Here is a 23,284-nt window from a genome sequence, read left to right as displayed (position 1 = left end):
AGGTATGAAAATATAGTGGACACTTTCTGTTTACACGGTCTTTCTTGTTTCAATATGTTGGGCAAGCTTTTCCACCGCGATTCTCTTAATAATCACCATCTTCATCATCTCAGTCACTTATCTCAGTATTTTTTTTATGTAAATAAATTTGATATATAATGTAAAAGTATGTATTATATTATATTTTTGATAACTTTTTTCCAATTAAATAAACTGAGGCGATAATAAAATTTATATGGCTTTAGTTTATTTTATACAAAAATCACTTTTCGACTTGGTTACTGTTTTTTTAATGACACTGATTTATTTAATACTGTAAATGCGATCTCATTGTGTGTTTCCTTAAAATAAATAAATTTCAATATATTATGGTATATTAAAAAATATTAAATTATGATTGCAAAAAGAAAGAGAGAAAAGGATGCCAGTCTGTGATTAGTGACAACTGATAGCTGGGTGAATCGGTTTTACTCAAGGTTTTACGTCAAGGTGTCATTGTGACTGCCGACTGGATCTATCTGACGTTAGCTGACAGATGTTAGCTATAAACACTTCTTTATTATCGGACTACAGAAGTTCAGAGTTAAGACTCATTAGAGTAAGTGGTTCCAATAAGCATGTTTTAAGTAAAAGTATTTTATAGACATCATATAAATCAATCATTTAATATCACATATAGTTACAATGTCTACTTCTATCGTTCAATATATACTCCTAAGAAGTGATTTATTCAAAGATTTGGGATGGTCTGTTGGTGCTTTAGTGGCACAGGCATGTCATGCATCCACAGCCGCTCTCCACATATTTAAAGAAGATGAACATACAATACAATATCTCAATGATTTAGACAATATGCATAAAGTTGTTTTAGAAGTAAGTATTTTCTCTTTGCATTTACTCAAATGTGCATATTAAAAATTTAAAACTTTGAATGCTATATCATGGTTAAACATTTGTATTTATTGGTAAATACTTAACATTCAAAAATATTAAGGTTCTGTCAGAGTAGAATGAAACCACCACTCATCACCTCTGGTAAGAGCCGCATAAAAGGGCTTTTTTAAGAACACCTACCTAACATTCAACTTTAATCACCTGCATAGTGGTTATGTTCATGTTTAATTTAAGTTTTAACAATATAAGTCATTTATATATGGTTGATTATATTTCTTTATGATATTTCATGCTACTTTGTCATAGTTATTTAATCCATAGGTACCTAATGAAGAATCCTTGAAAAAAACTGCAGAAAAATTAAGAGAAAATTCAATATCCCATAAATTATGGATTGAACAACCAGAAAATATACCTACATGTATAGCTTTAAAACCGTACCCCAAGGAAGAGGTTAAGAAATATGTTAATAAATTCAAATTATATAAAGCATCAATGAATAAATAAGTAATTTTTTTATTATATCATATGTATTAATAAAGCTGAATTAAAAAATATGTTTTGTTTTGTTGTTTTTCAAATTATCTTATTAGGAGTTATAATATGAACAATTGAATACCTATGCATATAATCAGAATCATTTTTTGCTGAAGGTTCTATACCTACAGAAAAATTATATTTTATACTAACATTTTCTCTATTATTACATTAACATATATTATTCTGTAACCCGCTTGGTCAAAAATAAAAACATTTTATTTCGTCAGTTAGGATTGTAATTTACTTTTATGAAACATACAATTTAACGTTTCTGTGGTGTCGTGGTGTTGTAGCATACAGTTGAGACTACTATGATTATGTTATATAAAATGTATGAAATCTGAAAATTAAATTGAAGGATATTACATTCAAATCGTTTTTGAAATTTGTGTACTATTTTTTATTGCTTTTAATATGGTGGTATTGGTGACACATAGCTGTAAGGTAGCAACACTTCATATTAAATTATCTATTAGGCCGGTCAATAAAGCCCGTGAAGGTCAAGTAATTAGTATCATTATGATTTTTTGATACGTGGTTTGGGACGTTAAAATAACAACAAATTAAAATTTTCAACCCTCTGGGGTGAACGCTAGGGGGTTGAGACGGTGAAAAGCGTTATTAAAAAAGTTATTAACAGAAAAGAATGTTTTTTATAATAATATAAAAGAATAACTAATTTTGCACTAAACAAAAAATATTGAAATTTTAATACAAGGTAAGTTATAATTATTTACACCTTCTGTCCAATTTTCAACTATCTAACAATTTTTTTCACAAAGTTAAAAGCAAAAACACTTTTCACCCTCTCAACCCCCTAGCGTTCACCCCAGAGAGTTGAAAATTTTAATTTGTTATTATTTTAACGTCCGAAACCACATATCAAAAAATCATGATGATACTAATTACTTAACCTTCACGGGCTTTATTGACTGGCCTATATAGCAACACTGATGATGTTGTCATAGATGGTTTTGTAAAAAACATTGGTTGAATGAGTAAACTTAAACTATAGTTTGTATTCAATTCTAATTTAGATTGTAAAAACTTAATTGTGACTTGTTTCATTTCAAGATTAATTGTTCTTTTGAATGGTGGGTATAAATAAAGCGTTTCTATAATAATTAATTATGTCAAATGTATTGGCAGATTATTGCCAGACAATTTGTCATAGTATAATGTATATGCTTACGAGAAGGAAAACGTAAATTTGTACTCAATTATAGTTTTCATTATTCTTGCTGTACATAAATTACGAAATAGTAATTATTGTTTTTACTATGTAAGCTCGTATATGTCTTCAACCGGATATAATGTATGTGTCAGCCTTTAATTGTAATGCATTCGATGATGATTAACAATTAATTGAATCAAATAACAACATAAAATTCATCATTTTAACATAATCAATATTTGTAATTAAAACATAAATAAAGATTTAACGAATTTTACAGGTTTAAAGCACAAGAATGGCTTCATCGAACACCTTACAAAAGGCCATTGATCTTGTAACGAAAGCCACGGAAGAGGACAAAAATAAAAATTATGAAGAAGCCTTACGACTTTATGAACATGGAGTAGAATATTTTCTACATGCTGTGAAATATGAGGCTCAGGGTGAAAGAGCTAAAGAGAGTATAAGAGCTAAGTGCTTGCAATATTTAGACAGGGCAGAAAAACTCAAGGAATATCTTAAAAAAGATCGTAAGAAAAAACCTGTAAAGGATGGTGAATCAAACTCCAAAAGTGAAGATAAGAAAAGTGACAGCGACAGTGATTCTGACGACCCAGAAAAGAAAAAATTACAAGGAAAACTTGAGGGAGCTATTGTTGTCGAAAAGCCTCATGTTAAATGGAGTGATGTTGCTGGGCTGGAGGCAGCAAAAGAGGCTTTAAAGGAGGCTGTCATATTGCCTATCAAATTTCCCCACTTATTCACAGGTAAAAGAATTCCTTGGAAGGGGATTCTCTTGTTTGGACCCCCTGGTACTGGTAAGTCATATTTAGCCAAAGCTGTAGCTACAGAAGCTAACAACTCAACATTTTTCTCTGTGTCATCATCTGATCTCGTTTCGAAATGGCTTGGTGAATCGGAAAAACTTGTGAAAAATCTGTTTGAATTGGCACGTCAGCATAAACCAAGCATCATATTTATTGATGAAATTGATTCCTTGTGCTCATCTCGTTCTGATAATGAATCTGAATCAGCTAGAAGAATCAAGACAGAGTTTCTTGTGCAGATGCAAGGTGTAGGAAATGATATGGATGGTATTTTAGTTCTTGGAGCTACTAACATACCATGGGTCCTTGATGCAGCTATAAGGAGACGCTTTGAGAAGCGTATCTATATAGCATTACCAGAAGAACATGCTCGTTTGGACATGTTTAAGTTACACCTTGGAAATACAAGACATCAGTTAACGGAACAAGATATGAAAGTATTAGCATCAAAGACTGATGGATACTCCGGAGCTGATATAAGTATTGTTGTTCGTGATGCATTGATGCAACCTGTTCGAAAAGTGCAGTCTGCAACACATTTTAAGAAAGTCACTGGACCTAGTCCTACTGACCCCAATTTAATAGTTAATGATCTTTTGACACCATGTTCTCCTGGGGATCCTGGAGCTATGGAAATGACTTGGATGGATGTACCAAGTGACAAACTTGGAGAACCACCAGTTACAATGTCAGATATGCTCCGGTCTCTAGCAACATCAAAACCTACTGTTAATGATGATGATATGATAAAATTGAAGAAGTTCATGGAAGATTTTGGTCAAGAAGGTTAATTCCGCTTTTCAGATTTACCTAATTTATAGTGTTAAGCAGATTATAAAGCACAGTGCCTATATTTTTGGGAGAGCTTTTTACAATAACTATGATTTTTGTTCTTTCATTAAAGTAATTGTGTGATTATCATTTAATTGCTTATAAAATATATGATAGTAAAATAAGCACTATGTTAATTATTTAGAATAATGATACAGTTAAAAGTCTGGAAAATAAAATGTTTGTTAAAAGTAAAGAGATATTTAATTCTTACTGCAACTTAAATATATTAATGTTATTTACTATTAAAGGAAATTAGGAGAAATTAATTCAATATTTGTAATGCATGTTGCAGACCTCATTTAATTAATTATACTGTTAGGTATGTATTGATTATGTGATCTTAAAGATTTTAAATAATATGTAACTTGCATTAAATTGAGATTTTTTTAAAATGTAAATGCATATATGATGTAATAGAATTAAATATTAGATCACATGGATAATTGTCATAATATATATACATTACACATATATGTTCATTATCTTGTAACACATATATAATTATGTATTTTTTGTTTATTTAAGGTATATCGACACATTTATGTAGTTTGGTACGTCCATCATACAAAAAACCAGAAAATTTAATGTAATTTGTGATCTATCTTCATTATAACTGATATATAGAACAGTAACAACTTCTGTGTTCATTATACACATACATTTTTTTTTAAGTGTGTATATGGATTTTCTCATGTTGTACGTTTTTGGTAGAAATAAATTAATATTCAACAAGATATATGTAATTTGAGACATAGTTCATTAAATTTACATTTTTAAAAAACAACATTGGTATGTTCTGATATTGTAAATTTAAAATATATTTTTTTATGAAAGTCTGTATATCGATTTTTTTTTTTATTAAATAACACTTTAGTTTAATTAAGTCTGTATTCTTGTAACATTGTTTCGTCTCCATTCATTTTGTATGTAATAACATAAGATTGAATTAAAACTTAATTAACTGATCAATTATTATTTTTTCCACTGAAGTATTAAAACACGAATAAAAAAAGATTTATTTATTTACAATAAAATAATATAATGAGAGTTATTTAATTTATCACGACATTATTTGGAGAATTTTGTTGACACATCCAATCAGCATTATTAAATTAATATTCGGTGCTCCTCTCCAATTCGACGAGCTTGTTTCTGTAAAAGCAAAATTACTGGTTTAATTATATACATAAAATATACATGATATACAATTTAAATTTAAGTAATCGTATCATATTTAAAAAATATATGTGACAACGTCTTTGTAGTTAATATTCTTTGATTGTAATTATTATCCATAGATTTAAATGTTGGTACTTAGATCTTCCCGCTACGCGCTACGTTTTGAACTATAAGTGAATTCACTTGTAACAAGATGTAATACATACGTATAATTAGATTGTGAATATTCCTCTCAATCATTTATTTATTAAATAATTTTCAATGAAATAACATACCTATTGATGCAGTTCGCTCTCGTCTGTGCGTGCCGATGATGGCAACACAGCGTATCTTCATGTGACGTCTAGCGGGTGCTCGCAAGCCAAGGGTAGACATCATTAAACCTTGAGCTGCATGTACGGCGTCGTAAGGTATTAGCCATGAACTTTCCGTGACCTGATAATTAAAACATGTCAAAGGTACTTTCTAGGATACAATCAAATGGTCAGAAACGTCAACATTATAATAACTTATTATTTATTATAATAATTCACATTATCTGACAATAGAAATATAATTTTCTGAACCCAGTTAAGAAAAGGAGGTTTTTAATTTGTGTATACATAAATATATTTTATGAATGTTTGGGTATAAAATATTTGTTTATGAATCGATCTTGGAGTTCCTTTTTGGGTTCAGTACCTACAGAAGTGGTCCTATCATAATTTTACTGATAATAGACACGGTAAAGATTTTATTTGAAGCGTTTAAAGAGTAAAGTCAGTTATTACTTATTCTTTACTGCCTATTACAAAATAACAAATTATATAAGATTATTGTTATATTATATTTAATGTGTAAGTAAGATTTGTTTATTTCTTATTGAATACAGAATGGAATAAGTAAACATTTACAATCGCAATGAATAAGAAGTTAATTTTTTTGAAATATCTATCATATTAGTCATAACCATACCGTAAGTTTATTAGATCATTTTTATATTTTATTAGTACAAACTTTATTTTACCAATACATATATATTTCATATATTTTAAAAAAATAACATAAATATCTGTGAATTTCATCGAACAATATTCAATTTCCAGTATAATCCGTTTCTAGAGAAAGATAACAATATATTTTAAAATCCTATACAACCTTTTCACCATTTATGAGCCATTGCAAATCCGGTGCTGGAAACGCTTTAGCAGAGGTGCAGTTAACATCGAGTGGTTCTCGTAGTTCATATACTCGTTCGTGTCCAACTATACGAGGACTTTCACGTGGAAAATCTGAAATTTGTTATACGAAAAGTTTTTGGTTGTGAGAATTTTCTATCGAGTGCGTTTTTTATTTATAAAAATAATATCGTGAGTGTTCTTAAAAGTTACTTTATATTTATGTTCCATATTACAGTAATATCTACAAAATTTATGTATTTGAGTAATATAATTCGTGACATCTTAGTTATTACTTACAATAAACTTCCATAAACGTCTCCGCCTGCGCAGAATGGAATGAAGGAGCTTCTTCTGAAACTTCACAGCGATATGATCCTCTAGATTTTAATGTTAATTCTCGGAGATGTACACGTCGAGCACTAGATTTCTCTAACTGTAGCATAAATAAAAAAATTATATTAATTAACAAATAAAAATATATATTGTCTTGACTTACAATATAAATATAAATATAAAATATTTTTTATATCTACTAAGTTACTATTTATCTTATAAATATTCATCGTAAAATGAGCATATTCCAAAGTTTATTTTGTTTTTTTCGATAAAACAGTTAGATAGGCAAGGGCTGCATTTTTTATATCAATTTCTGTGTAATAAATTGCATTTTTTAATGTTATAATTTAGAATTATTATTTGTCTATTATTAAGGTATTAATATCAATAAATATAAAAACCTAATTAAATATACAAAAAAAAAATAACATGTGGAACATTATGTCTTATATGAACGTATCAATACATACTTACAATATAATCGTAAAATGTCTTAATGAACTTAAAGAACGAAAAAAGTTCTAACACCTATTTTTATAAAATATTTATAGTAAAAGATTAAAAACCACAACTGGTATAAGAAAAATCAAAGTTTCATTTATCTAATAATAAATAAATAGGTACTTAAAGTAGCAGTTTAAAAATAATTTAAAAACAAAAAAACACATATACAATTAAAAAAATTATGTAATTTAAAAACCCTATTCAGTTACCCTTTATTACAACGTGTAAGTAAATATATTATAAAAAAAAAACTTTCTGACTTACATCAACTCTCACGCCCTCTAATTTATGTGCATGTTGTGGGGGCCTTAACCGTGGCATGTAACGGTAGAATTCTTCATTATCGCGATACCACTTCACTGAATATAACTTGCCTCCTTCAAGATCGTAGTCGCAAGTGAAGGTAACAGACTCACCTCTCTGCTTAAGAGTCGGAACTGATATTCCTACCACACGAAGACAAATTGACACTAAAACGTAAAATATATAAATTAGATAATGAAAAGATAATTTCTACGTGTCAGACGTAGAAATTATAAAGTCTCTAAAGAAATAAGCAAAATAAATTTAATGAACATGTAAACATTTTTATATATCTTTATAAGTTAATTTTTTTAATTCACATCATATTTTTTTAGAACTCTGCACTTTTAGTACAATACGATACTGTTTGCAGAGCCTTATATTCGTAACTTTTAATTTAGAATTTTAGCGTGTGTGATGTACGTACCAAACAAAACAAAACAAGTCAAATTATTATAATGAGAATTAAGATTAAAATGTGATCTTCGAGGTACGATAACAGATAACACCCAGTGGAAATAATTTCTTGCTCTGTGCATCATATTCGCTATTCAAAGTATAAATTTCCTAAATATGGCTATATACGAATGTTATATTATATTATTCAATAGATTAAAAGAAAAATATTTATAACTATTCCTAAATGTTACCTTCCAAATTGACAAAAAGGAAACTCCAAAATACAATAATTTTTCTCATTTTTTGTAGACTTATAAACAGTATAATATTTCAAATGATGTTAAAAAAGCCATAACTATTAATACTTTATAAATTTCCTTATTCCAAGCACCGTATTAGTTAAACGAATTTGAAAATATTTATTATTTTTTATATTTAAGTTAAACGCTAATAAACAAATTGTCGTGCGTATTATTTTATTCGCGTAAAAACGACTTCGGAATGGTTTACGCAAATACGAGCGTAGCGTAGCGCGTGCCGTAGGCAACTGTTGCTACAAATGATAGTGGCACACCGGTTCGCTACGAATGTCTACGGGTTTTTCCCGAGTCTCGCCTCCTTATGGATGACGAAAAGTACACTGGGCTTTTCTGTATCCACTTTTTTACACATTTTCTTTAAAATATTGCTTTAATAAAAATGACTTAATGTTAAGTATTATACATCTTAGGCTGATATACACATATATAAAATATATGATTACATTAGGTTATACAATTTTTCTTTTCTTTCAATGAATGAAGTATATAGTAACGAAAATGCAATTAAATTTGCGGCATTAGAGGGACTTATTTTGGGTCGCATTAGTATCGTTAGCGTATCAAAGTGCTGGACAAGGATTAGTGAGGGATTTAATAAATAGGTAATTCGCTAATGGTGTGCCAGCGAGTTTTCCATTTGGTCCCTGTGTTTATATTTTAATTAATTTAAAAAATATATTTTAGCTCATACGTGTTAGTTTTAATATTTTTAGTTATTCATACTGCCAATAAGGATAATGTGAGGTATAAGTTACGTTTTTCTACTTGTGTACTTATATAACCGAAACACAACAAAACAAAGTGCTGTTACGTTTCGGTAGAATATTTATAGATATATCCAGAACTTGTTAAACAGCTCAAATGTAATATTATTTTGTACAAATACAATATTTTTTTTACTATTTGATTTGGAAACCGAGTACGTAAATATTTACTTAAACTACAACTACAACTAAAAGTCTACAGTTGTAAACTCTATATTATTTTATTTATAATGCTAATATATATCATTACATTTTAGACGAATTATAGAAGTGGACTTTGCTCTACCATAAGAAGCTTAAGGCAGGGTTTCAAATATTCATTGCCGTAATACATAAATGTTTCACACTATACCTCTTGAGTTCTCATTAGAGAAACACTCCTGAAACTTGCTCTCATTTCACATTTTAATTATAATTTATTTAAATTTTGTTCTCATATCTGGAGAATTTCTACATTAATATAGTTTTTTTTTTTTTGTAAATGGCAAGATAGTTATATTTATGTTTGCCTTTCTTTGATTGATAAATAATCATGTATCATACATAAATGTAAACCTTTCTTTTCACATTCATAATATGCTCGGATCGTAATCCAGCCTTGATATCTAATGAGAAAAAAGGCCATCCATTTATTTAAAAAATATATCCATCTTTATTAACAATATTTCTTCCCGGCGCCAATGGGAAAAGTCATAGAGCTTCATTTCAAATTTATTGGTAGCGTGAAATTCCTTTGAACTCGTTGATAACGACTTCTGTGGGTATCTTTTTGCATAATTTTGTAAAATCTTATTATTCAAAGAAATATTTACGTTAATTCCAGACCAAATTAGTTGAAGTTGATTGAAGAAAATGTTTATATTTTTATACATATTTTTAGCTTCAAATCAACGCAGGTTTTAATAACCTGCTTTGTTTGTGATCTTATTTGTGTTAGAAAAAAAATTATCCTTTCTTCTGTATGAAGTGTATTCAAAGATATTCTGATTATTTTATCATAATTTTAAATTTCTTCTTAAGATTAATTAAAAAGTAACTTCCTTCAAGAAAAGAACGTATACATTTCTTAAAAGGCGGCAACGCACCTGCAAGCCCCCCGGTGTTGCAGATGCCCATTGGCCGTGGTAGTCACATTCCATCAGGTGCGTCTCCTGCCCGCTGCCACCTAAAGCATAAACAAAGAAAAAAAGTATTGAGACGTTGCTAAAGAGGTTACTCTAAATATAAAATTGTCTTAGCATATCTAGAAATTTAAATAATAACTAAAATAAATAATAACCGCGTGTTGTTTACAGCAAGTTGTAAGAGTTACACAAAGTTGAAGACGCATCAAAGTGTTGAGAATCAATGTGGGTAACAAAACCGCCAATCCCTTCAATTATTTATGTTTAATTATATTATGGGAAAATTGGGAACGCTGCCGCTGGCATTTTTAATTATGTTTATCCTTCGCTTTATTACAACCGAATTAATGTTTAATTAAAATATTATCTAGGCTGTTTTCATGGACGGAGTGTACGTATTTTTAATTTTTCCCTAAATTAAATTTATATAGGTGTTAGGGATGTCCGTAAAGCGATAGGGAAGTTTCATGTTGAATAAAGCGAAAGCAATATATTATTTTTATCACTTTGTTAGCTGCCACAATTATTTTATACATAAGGATGATTAAAACATCTATTAATATATTTCCTGTTATTATTATAGGCTTCCATTACTTGTCCGTAATAAATAATAAATAATTATAAATGACTTAAACGTTATCGATATAATCAAATTTTCGACATCACTACATATAAATGTACATCCGTGTTTACTCTCGTTAAAATTTTCGTTTTTGAATATGAAACAATTATCGTTTAATAACGGTTAGCTTGTCGCATATTCGCATTCGTACTGATTACATTATACATTCATCGGAAGCCAGATTTGCGTAAATAGCTTATTATGCACTGCCTCGAAATTGCACTGCTTATGTCAAATGGAAGCTTCTCTAACATTCACGGAATATTTTGCACTTCAAATGCCTCTCTAGATTTTTAATGAGTGCAAATTCAAAAGTTATGTTAACGAATCTTGAATTTGCTTGATTGAGATGAAATATTGTTTAATAACACAGCTGGTACTATAGGTGTGAGAGATGTTAAAGATTGTGAAGTATTGCACATGGCTTGAATAATAAAGATAAATCCCGAAATTTTCAGAAGTAATTTTGAAAAACTGTATAAAATCTTACACTAAAATTTTTCGTTAACCTATAACATTTTCAGTTTAACTTGGTGGCAGGGCTTTGTTCAAGCTCGCCTGGGTACTATACATACATCAAATTTTCTACCGCGAATCAGCTGTAGGTACTGAGTATTGTTGTGTTTGGATTTGAACGGTGAGTGATTCAGTGTAATTACAGGGTCATATATAAGAACATAACATCTTAGCTCGCAAGGTTGGCTCGTTGGTTGGTTGGTTGGTCGGTTGGAGATGCATTGGAGAATATTTTTTTGTATAAGTCAATGTCTATAGATAGGTAATGGTAACCACTTACCATAGAGTAGCCTCCTCCTAAAATATTATAAAAAAAATAATAGATGGTTATAGTTTCGACAGCGTTTGCTTGCAAAACGTTTGGTCCGTCAATTTTAACACTGAATTAAAAAGCTATAATTTAAAATTACTATATAAATATAGAGCTTATCCAAGTTCATCATGTAACTACGATCTATCGTAATGTAAAATTATATCAAACAGATCATTAGTTTTGTCACGAATCTGGAACAAGAAGCACACACAATTTACTTTATAATATTAGACAAGTATGCTGATACTGAAATAAATCCAATAACATTACATTGTTGAGTTATATTTTTGAAAATATAAGTACATTCATGAATATAAACTAATAAAATTAAGTGAATAATCCGAAATATGATAAATAATGGGATATAAAATAATTATAAAAAGAACTTTGACAAATTAGTTTTTAGTAAATTTAGTATAGCAAATAATTAATCGCCTGCATGTAAATAAGCAAAAACGAACAGCTCACCAACTTTTTCTTTAATTTTGTTTGGCGGCTATTGACCTGCTTTAGTGTTATCAATAAAAATATCAATAAAGCTAGAAAAGTGTTCGAAGCAGATTCATAAATGCGTTATTTAAGATTACACAGTTACGTTCTTATTTTAAGTAAAAATATTAAAGTTTTACTGTATGACAAAGTATCGTTATTTTAAACGTGAAATATTTGATGCCGAATTGTATTATAAATATTGTTTAAAATTGACGCATCGCCAGTATGAAAGAGTTAGAAAATATTAAATATATATTAAAATAGCACAAAAACGGTGGAATATTATCGAACTGAAATCTGCCGATGGCAGGTAATGCAGACGCGAGGAACTAATCTAAATGATAATAATTTACTCTCAAAGTTCACGTCGCCTTAGTGATATTGGATAACAGCCGTTTATCCTGTTTCAATAAGCTCCTTTGTATCTTCGACAAAGGAATGAAAGTATTCGCAACGGCTTCTGTATTCGACTTCATAGGAACTTGAAAGTGCTAATTTTCTTTAAGTAGCATTGAATGCTATAAAATGAACGTTACTTTAAGAAATATTGAAAGAAAACTAGCTTTTAAAATTTTTACTCGATTTTACTTTAGTTTAAATTCTATACATTCAGGATAACAGCTTAATGGAACGTAACAATCCATCAACGTTTTAATTTTTAAGCCTTTTCTTATATATTTTTTTTTTTTTATCTAAACAGAATATCCAAATAGTTTATGTTTACCCACTTCATATATGTATAATCTAACAGGAATTTCGCGCAGCAGAAAAAAACAATTTAGTTTCAATCCTCTATTCCGTGTCAGTTTTATTCAATAAACTGTGTGTAAATTGAATTTAAATTTATAACACCATAGAAATTGAAATAAAAAACATAATTTATATAAAACTGTGCGTCAATTTGCAGAAACCAATTTAAAGGGATAACATGTTGTCAATATTGGAATACAGCAATATGAACATGACAGTTATTACAAAATGGCTTTTAGTTTGTATCCTCTAAAACGAATGATACTATTTGATCCGTGCTAGCTCTATCCCAGTTGATTGTGATGTAAATTCTCTAATATGTTAATTCACGTATCGGCCTTTGCTAAATCGAAACGTATGTTGCCAGAAATAAATCTGTATTGAATATTTTTCACGGATATAAATACTGTGTTATTTTTGAAGATGTGCTTGTTAAGGCGTGTTGAGAGGTGGAAAGGAAATGACGTCTAAAATGACACTACGAAGTTAATTGCGAAAGAGATCTAAATAAACACGGCTACCTACGTGTGTTCGTTCGTAACCGAAAGTAAATTACTTTATATATTAATCAACTTGTACTACGAATGAGTACTTTTATTGCGTCTACATATGTAAGCACATGCACATTTATCTTATATTTATAAAACGTTTTCGTTTTTCATCTCCTCATCCTTATTCTTATTGATTTTTATCAATCAGTGTAGATTTGTTGTTTAATATTTATTGCCAAACCTTTAGATAAGTCTGACTCTAATGCCACTTAGGCAAACGGCATGACACTTTCATATACCGTCAGGCTTCTCCGAAACTGCTACTCCCTTGTGTGCGTGGCGTGTATATTGTAATAATTATATTTTGCACATTACTAAAAAATGCATATTTTGATACGTATAATAATAATCAACAATACTTATATGTGAAACATTACCTGAGCGTCGGCTGACGGCCACATTTTGTTTATATGAAAGACATTATTTTATTTGAATTTGAAGAAAATATATTTTGTATAATGTTATTTTTAATAAATAACATAATATGCTTAAAACACACAAGAGTGACTCGTAATAACAATCTTTAAACTTATGTTGACGAATGTAGAATAATTTTCATTTTAATAATTGTATTTACAATCGATTGCTATTATAATAAAATAATATAAGTGATTACTTATAATTTATTTCTAGGAAATGCAGTGTAAGTTAAGGTCTTAGAAGTCGCCAGAGTAAACAGGCCGCTTTTGAATTGGTTCGCTGTACTTGTGACTGGCGAATATGTAAGGTAGCATTCACAGAGAGGCAATCGGTATTAAAGGTTTTTATTATACAATAATATTATTTGTAATCAGTTAATAAGAGTTTTATTTCCCACAGATCATTGTTCCACTGTGTGAAAGAAGGACAGATCAACAAGCACACTTCTACATACATATATAATACTAGCAGTGCCCGCGGATTTATCCGCAGATATTTCAGTTTGTAACTGTAAGTGTCTTATTGTTAGTGAAATAAAATAAAATGTTATTGCTGGGTAAGCGGTTCAACAGATACAGATTTTATCTATTACAAACAAACAAATCTTTATTCATAATATTATTAGTTAAATAATAATAAAATATCCTTACAAAAGTAAGTAGTTTTTTTTAAATATTTTTTATACTTAAATACCAAAATCAAATTAAAATATCAAAATCCTTTTTCCATAGTTACTTTAACTTCAATAACATTGGACTTTCATACAAACTACCATCCCCTGTTTTATCCCCAAAAGGGGAATTGATTTCTAAAGATACATTATTAGTACACCTCCAGACCATCTATAGAGCATACATTTTACATTTAAAGTCTCTCAATTCAAAAAAATCGGACTGTCATACAAAATTCCAACGCCCGTTTTAGTTCTTAGGGGTGAAATTTCGTAAAATCCGTTCTTAGCGGATACTACACCCTATAAGAAACCTACCTGCCAAATTTCAAGTTTGTAGGTGTTTCTGAGATTTCGTGATTAACCAGTGGTATTTCGCTTTTATATATATAGAAGATTATTACAAGGTACCGCTGCAAGTGCTGAGCCGAGATAGCCCAGTGGTGAGAACGCGTCCATCTTAACCGATTATTGTGGATTGAAACCTAGGCAAGCACTTTTGACTTTCAATATACTTAATTAATGTTTATAATTTATTTCGTGCGGCTGTGAAGAATAACATCACAAGAAAACCGGCATGTATCTAATTTCAATGATATTCTATTACATACAAGTGTATCGACCAACTTGCATTGGAGCACCGTGGTTAAATTAACACCAAATCTTCTCATAAAAGGGAGAGAAGACCTTAGCCCAGAAGTTAGACATTGACAGTCTGTTACTTACTTTAAAGCTATTTTGTCTATTAAATTTAAATATTAAATATTTTAAGTTTAAGATTTCTTAAAAGGGGATACCAATGAAATCACTCAATTCACTCGAGAGGACATTAGTTAAACTTAAAAGTACACAGAAGCATTTAAACAATTATAAAAAAATACATTGAGCTAAACTGTAAAGCTCGTAAATAAAATTAATGTTTTAAATATATATTAGGCATATGGTTAGATGTAATGTAAATTGGTTACTATCGCATGTTTCAATAGAAATTTGTGAAATACCAATATTTTACCATAATTGGCCATTCCAATATATACTATAAATTTGTTTTGGTATTCTGCTAATACGAAATTACAACATTAACGGCTTGGGCTTTATTGTAAAGTTTACTAAATAATTGATGGAATATATTATGATATTCGATATATTTTTTTTTCAAATAATATGAATACGTTCTCGAACTTTCTTTTTAACTGCCCCATTGAGTGGCTAGTATATAAGAACATTGAAGATTCAAAGCCTGGATTGGAAAATAAAAAATTATTGAGTAGTTCTGTTGTGTGAAATGTTCAGTAATGCTCTTGTCTCTATGAAGGCACGTAAACTCGCGTTTGATTTCTTTCCGGTGTCTCGATTATTATCCTATCTGATTATAAGAGAATTTGCGCACATAATTGTGCATTTATCGTGCGCTGTTCACTATTCCGTCGAGATTGACCGCTTTGAACAAAATTGGCCAGGAAGACATCGTCATAAATTTTTAAAGTCATGAGCGTACGAAATGAAAACAATTTGAAGATTTAAAAAAAAAAAAAATCAAAAATAACTTCCTTTTTCTGACTACGGAGAAGTCAAGGGAATTTTATGATTTACTATGCTGTGCAGAAGACTGTATATATTTGCTAGAGCCTTGATCGTCCACTACAAATATACTATGTGACGGAGATACTGAATTCAAGAGAGTACTCGCTTGAATATAATGTAATATTCTTATGTTGGACATCAAACATATTGTTAATCAGGTTATAAAGTATCGTAGCAGTAATATGTATTACTAGCTCCAGTTACACATATGTATATTTTATTTAACATAGTAAAATTAAGATTTATTTGAATTGCAATACAATCGCACAATTCCAAACTTTGATAGCAGTGTGAATACAGCCTCCGTAACAAAGGTGGTATCAGAGGCGAACTTCAATTAAACTTAGCCCATTCAACGGGACATCACGTGCATAACACACAACACTATTGCATGACTTAGCAACTAGTTTACATTATCACAATACACATTTTCACGTTTCAAACTTTCTGCTTTATAACGAAGTGATCACGTTCCGTCACAACACTGCAATAGATTCTGTGTGTTTAATTGTCGTTTTTATATTATTCCAGTATGATACGCAAATTTCGATACTATTAAATAATTATTTAGTTCGGATAAGTGCTATTGCATTTTGCGTAACGCATACGCGCTTGAATCATAGCTCGCATTAAGGATTGACTTTATTGAATTGTAATTCAGTATAAACGTGTATATTTATAATAAAATTAAAGGACAACACGTATTAATAGTAAGTGAACCGTGACTCCGTGCATATACTGAAATAAAGCAAGATAATAACTAAACAATAAAACTATAAGAAGATGAAGAGAATTTCCCATTTCCACTCGTACAAGAGCAGCGCTCTCAACGGCAGTAAACGTAAAACAAACAAGGGACGGAGCCATTGTAAAATCGCTACCTAGTGCGCTTTCCCACGTGTCTTATTTTTATAAAATATAGCTCATAAATAAAGACATAAACCAACAATATTTTATTGAATCTCATCGGCTCCTGCTATAAAGGGGTTATCTGTTTTGAAAATTTATGGACACCAGTAGTTGATACTAACGGAATGATAAAATTAAACCTGAATATTATTAAGAGAATATATAAACCTTGTATGTGTATAACAAACTGCTTTGTTAACAATACTTAATGTAATAAGCTTAAGACTCACGTCCCCTGAACGTGATAATTCGTTTCTGACATTAGCTTTTGTCTAAATCTGCTTAGCAATATATCAGCGAGTAACACAATAGCATAGACAGAAAGCACTGAACTAGCAACAGTTAACCTAACTGTCCGCAATTTGGACTCGCATGAAATAAAATAAATTGGTCTTGCACATTGCTAATTATACAAATCCCAAAATAACTCTTATCTTTTCGTACATATCTCCTACATTCCTTTACCATAATTATTGTCTTATTTCATTCTGGATGTGATAGAAGTTACTACTTTGAATGTAGTGCGAGCCAATTTTGACTTTATTGCTTGATGTTAGAGTAGAAATTCGGTAATGCGTTCATTGGGATACATTACTAAGTTGGCTGATGTCTATTGCGGGCGCGAGAGAGTTAATGGAGCAAGTGTTATTGAAGCCAGATATTACCCTGAAATTCTGTATCGCACACAGCAGGTTACAAAAGCAGTATAAATGTAGCGGTCACGATAATTTGAGTTAGCGCGAACACTAATTCGCTTATCCCGAACAATGTTATCCAGATCGGTACAGCGCGATAACCTTCTGAATTGAATTTTGAGTGATTAAAACCCTTGATTAAAATTTATGTCTATAGGAAATATAAAATGTTAGCTTGAATTCATATTTAATAGTACAGATTTTTAAGCTAATTACTTTTTTTAATTAAATTTTAAAAAATGGGACTTGTGTACATTAATTAAAAATAAAGTTGCAAATGAAAAAGCAACAGCAGAAGTTTTAGAACTCAAGATGATATATTTGAAAAATACAAAATTGTTTATTTAAAGCAGCACTCTACACTGAAAAATACAATGCAACTAAATTGAAACGGTTATTTTCGGATAAACCTGGATAACTCGACCGACACGTAAACGTGCTTCATCGAACCCGAATGTGAAGTGGTCTATCCATTTGTTCGGATCATACCGTTTAAACTTTAGAATATGGATCCAGTACTTTATTTACACAATTGCAATTTTTCCATTCCGCATACAGTTGCTTTTCGGCACATGTATTATATTAAAAATAAAAAGGAAAATGTTCATTTGGACTACTATATTTATTTTCTTTATTTGTATAATTAAAATTAATGAAGTTATATACATTTTAAATGTCATATAACAAGAAGAGAAGAGTTCTTGGTGGTAGGGTTTTGTGTTACTGGTACTCCACTCGTGTTACTGGTACTCCACTCATCTCATTGGCATTGTTGAGTTCCGGTTTGATGGGTAACATCTTAGTTCTCAGTTGGTGGCACATGTGCGGTGTAACAAATGATTAATATTTCTGACAGCACCGATGTCTATGGGCGGTGGTGATCACTTAACTTCAGGTGGCTCATTTACCGCCTACCTATTACTGAAAAAAGTAAGTTTGATAATAATATGGTTATGGTTACTGAAGTATGAATAGAGGTAGATATTATTGAAATATAAATTCATAAGCTGACATTCACAATCTAACTGAATAGAATAAGGGGTAAAGTGCAAGCGAATGGTGATCAAGATAATACCTTTTGTTTTTATTAAAATATCTATTGTCACTTGTTTTATAGATATAATGACTTATGGCTGATATTACGTTTTGTTTGGGTGCGTTGTGAATATAATATGTAGTCCACCCATTTTCTAGCGGAAACGGTCCTTTTACCAACCTCTCATAAAGTTGAGAACATAAGTGCTTTATAACGCCATACTTGACATTTTGGTCAAGTCGTTACATTTACTTGAGAAAGATTTTAAGGCCTTTTGTTAGTTCATTCTTCCACAAATATTTTAATAAGTCTAAAACATCTACAGCACACAGAATATTTAAGAAAACTAGTAATTTTTTTTTTAATTTAATTTATTTTGCAAACGAATTTAATTAACATTGGCTTCTACAAAAAATAATATAAAATCATGGCAAAACCTAATTAATCTTCCTTTCATATTGCACCACAAATTGTAAATTGTAGCGTTTAATTTAAGAGGGTCTTGTCTGTGAAATAATATTAAAAGAGGTTGCTTTGTGAGGCGCTAACAAATTGGCGTAGAGACTGTGTGGCGGGCCTTCTAGCTACAATAGGTGAATACGATGTGAGATACACAGACGTGACCTTTGACTAACGAGAACATTATATAAATTATATTAAATTAAAAAACACAACCGAGGTCAAAATTAAATTTTTAGCTTATATTCTTAGATATATTTCATAACGAGAATTTCATGTGTTTATATTACAATGATGTCAGAATATATTGAGGGACAATAACGTTGCTTAAGTCACGTGTGTATTGAAGTAGCCAGCAGCGATTGAACGTGAAATATACAAAAAGTTAAAAAAGTAAGATAGATATATTCTGTCTAGTGGTGATCGTAAAGGTTCTAATTTCAAAACTCGCACAAAGTAAAGAATTTTTCCTTTAAACAATTTTCAATAGACCATAGTTTGTAAGCTGTCATTACTCTAGAAACGCACGATAAGATGTTGTTCTTCGCCTGATTTTTTCTTTTTTTATGTTAGATTGCCTTTGCATAAGATTAAACTAGTACGATAATAGAGATTGCAGCTGTGTGTACGCTAATACTTGTGTTATGTAATATCTCATTCATGTTCGCTAGGTCTTGAAATTGGTAAATGTGTCAAAAAGTCGGTGAAGGTTTTATTCGAGAAGTAAGCTGGTAATATTTTGAAAGTTTTTATATGATGTGATAATAGAAAATTAAAAAATATCTTAGTTTGTTAAAATTTATAACGCTGAGTATTGCAAGTGAAATATTTGAAACGAGAGCGAGTTGCCGTGGAGCTCTTTGTTCGCAAATCGCGAGGCCGAGAACGTAAAGCGTTTCGCCTGAACAGTTTGTGTGTGATTGTACATTTCTTAGGCACTACTGGTTCCAAAAGGTCCTATGCACGTTTGCTGGATATTAAATAATTTTATCTGATTCCAATTTCAAAAATTGTATCAATTTAGTAATATAAAAATCATTTGAAATTAATTTATATCGGCTTTGACGCAAAATTATTATTTTTTCTTTTTCAATGATAGTTTACTACCGATTATTTGAAATATCGATATGCAATTAATGTATGCTACTTCACATTCATTTGTAGGATTTACAAGCAAAAAAATTATTTTTCAGTAATCACATAATTAAAAAAAGAAATTCTTATATGGAAGCAATAACTTCATATTTCGCTTGCGTACACTTTTAATTCAGAAATGGTTCGTTGTAAATGTCCTGTAACAAAATATATCAAATATGCCATTCTATGGAAATATATCAATATACCTACTGAGTGTCGTTATAAAACAATCAGTGATTTCCGCATGATACGTGCACAGACTGATAAATAAATCATATAATAAAATATCCCTTTGTTCTTTATTTTCAAAATGAGAACCGTATTAGGTTATATGGCTTTGTGCAGACTAGTGGGTGTATATACCGCCCACTCATCAGTTATTCTAGCGTCAAATGGCAATACTATTGATCCGAATTGAATAATAAGCTTAATTACAGGTATAATAGAAAAAAATATATAATATCCTCTGGTTTGCAGCGTTTCTTACGATGGCTATCAATGAGCGAAGACGAAAGCACTTTTATTTTTTATTTTTTTTTATTTCTGCTTTTGTAAAATATACGTTATTTTAGTATTACTCATAGTCAGTTAATAATCAGTTATATATAGGTATATGTACTATTGCGATACTATTGCGAACCGAACACTGGCATTAGTGTGGCGGAACGGTGTTAATTATTCGAAAAAAGCAATGGACCTAGACTTAAATAACAATTCAATAGTCAGCAGTAAGCAAAATTACTTTTTTTTCAAACGTTCCCATACTTAGCTAATTATATCGTAACACCACAAAAGAAAAAATATTTATTTAATTAAATACCACGCCACCCTACAATTTGTCTAATCTTTAGATATATTATTAAACTAAGAAACAAAAATCGTAAGCGCCGGGGCTTACTATTGGTCTATTACTATTGGTCGCGAGAAAACTAAACTCTATAAGCGATCTAGCGCTGTATGTTTTAATAGTTTGATTAGATGATACAATGAAAAATTATTGCTGCAGCGAACTTTAGTTCTAATTATTACCAGTATTTGGGCACTTTGTTTATGTGTTGTTTGTTTATGAATGTTTTTAATTATCGTAGAATATATATGAATGACTCATAACTTTGTTTAGTATATAAAAGCACAGATTGCACCTTGCACCACTAGCACCAAAACTTATCATGGTTATGGTAGATGTGTGCACAAAAAAATATTACAATCTTTCAATATCAATTATATACAAACATATTCAATTCAATCATACTTCTAATAATTAAATATTAGATAGCGATTGCCGCTGACATGGCGCGCTGGTAACACTCCGATTTATTTTTAAACAAATTCGAAATGGCTGCCTCGCTACCACAGACCCTATGCTCCGCTGGAGTGCCAGTAACAAGTTTATTTTACCTTACTATAAATTTTATTATAACATGCCTTATTATTTGTGTTAGTCTAATATAAGATTAAAGAGAGATCTATTATGCTACATCAGTTTTCTTACTGAAATCCTAGACGGCAGAACAAATTGGCTTTAAAATTTAATGCCTTTAACATGTATTCATAAAGCGTGTTTTCTTAATCTTGACAGTTGTTTTCTAAAAGAAGTTGATATTTTAATAACATAAAAAATGTTTTAATAATCAGTTTTTGTTTTCAAATATTAAACGAAATTCAAATACGCAGTTTTGAAAGAAAATAATTATACAATGATTATATTATTTTTTAAATTAAAATCTACTTGGATTGGCATTAGCTACAATATTAAAATATGTTCTAATTTTATACACAAAAGAGTTTGCGTTTTTATTACTCTGCATTTAGCTTTTTAACAAACTTCTTTCTTCAAAAGTTGTCTGTGACAGATCGCTTTAAGCGATACGACTGCCTTTGAGCATCATTTTTTCTGATGTGGTCTGTTTTTACATCATGCGCAATAAAGTAAAAATAAATAATTAAAAGGAGTTAATAAAGTATTATTGAATAAATAAGAGCAAACCGCCAACTTCTGAAGATATTTATAATTTAAAGACAGACGTAAATCGTCTCCATATCGCCAACGACATTCTTGTGAACAGTGAATTTGAACTTATCCTACTTGTTCACCAAATACTGAATAAGTTAGGATGAAGTTTGGGAAACGGTTATGGGACTTTCATATCTCTGTATTCGAAATGCATGAGTTTTGTACGTTCAGATTTCGATTAATCGACTCTGGAACATTTGTTAAAAACGATACGAACTATTTGAATATGAAGTGTGAATCAATTGAATTGTTTCTCGAATAAGAGTCGGTTTTTAAAAATGTTTTAGTATTTTAATAACAATTTATTTTTCAATTTGTCTTTAAAATTATTTTGTAATACATTTTGGAATATTCTAAAGTATTAGGTAAATGTCCAACTTAAGAATAAAAACTTCCGCCTCTGTTAAGAAGAGCTCAAGCACCATATTGCTCTAGTGTTATGTACAGCTTTCTCCTACAGCCTCTGAGTAATTTTCTTCGCCGCAGAGCAACTTCAACGTTTTAAATCTTATCTTAAATTTAGACAGATACAATATTTACTGTATAGAGTTATTATGAGAGTTACTATGCTGTACTGTATATTTTTATTGTAATTCATGTTTTTATATAATATATAAAAAAATAATATAGACATCTGTTTCGATAGATTTTTCAGTGTGAATCACTAGAGTAAAATAGTTTATGTAAAAATACTATATGCGGGAAACGATTCGTTTTTGTGAGCCTTAAAGCTATAGAAGTATACTTCTAGGGCGTTA

The 23,284-nt window shown here is 30.0% G+C and overlaps 3 protein-coding genes across 4 annotated transcripts; 2 read left to right on the top strand and 1 right to left on the bottom strand.

Moving 5' to 3' along the window:
- The first annotated feature begins 604 nt into the window (after positions 1 to 604).
- On the top strand, positions 605 to 1,463 carry LOC113392943 (putative peptidyl-tRNA hydrolase PTRHD1). Its single transcript, XM_026629577.2, has 2 exons — positions 605 to 873; positions 1,216 to 1,463. The coding sequence occupies exons 1-2, from the start codon at positions 685 to 687 to the stop codon at positions 1,399 to 1,401; spliced, it is 375 nt and encodes a 124-aa protein (XP_026485362.1). The 5' UTR covers positions 605 to 684; the 3' UTR covers positions 1,402 to 1,463.
- Positions 1,464 to 2,377: 914 nt separating this feature from the next.
- On the top strand, positions 2,378 to 4,462 carry Vps4 (Vacuolar protein sorting 4). Of its 2 annotated transcripts, none has more exons than XM_026629601.2 (2): positions 2,378 to 2,528; positions 2,889 to 4,462. In XM_026629601.2, the coding sequence occupies exon 2, from the start codon at positions 2,904 to 2,906 to the stop codon at positions 4,224 to 4,226; it is 1,323 nt and encodes a 440-aa protein (XP_026485386.1). In that variant the 5' UTR covers positions 2,378 to 2,528; positions 2,889 to 2,903; the 3' UTR covers positions 4,227 to 4,462. The 2 variants fall into 2 exon arrangements, with proteins under 2 accessions (XP_026485386.1, XP_064072460.1); XM_064216390.1 differs by lacking the exon at positions 2,378 to 2,528 and adding an exon at positions 2,608 to 2,716.
- Positions 4,463 to 5,273: 811 nt separating this feature from the next.
- Positions 5,274 to 8,525, bottom strand: LOC113393017 (uncharacterized). Its single transcript, XM_026629709.2, has 6 exons — positions 8,402 to 8,525; positions 7,713 to 7,918; positions 6,906 to 7,041; positions 6,586 to 6,719; positions 5,724 to 5,883; positions 5,274 to 5,421 (listed from the first exon to the last, which is right to left on the bottom strand). The coding sequence occupies exons 1-6, from the start codon at positions 8,448 to 8,450 to the stop codon at positions 5,330 to 5,332; spliced, it is 777 nt and encodes a 258-aa protein (XP_026485494.1). The 5' UTR covers positions 8,451 to 8,525; the 3' UTR covers positions 5,274 to 5,329.
- Positions 8,526 to 23,284: the final 14,759 nt, after the last annotated feature.

This window comes from Vanessa tameamea, chromosome 12 (assembly GCF_037043105.1).
Source record: "Vanessa tameamea isolate UH-Manoa-2023 chromosome 12, ilVanTame1 primary haplotype, whole genome shotgun sequence".
NCBI lineage: Eukaryota > Metazoa > Arthropoda > Insecta > Lepidoptera > Nymphalidae > Vanessa > Vanessa tameamea.
The sequence above is the reverse complement of the archived record's forward strand: the minus strand, read 5'-3'. Positions and strand labels throughout refer to the sequence as shown.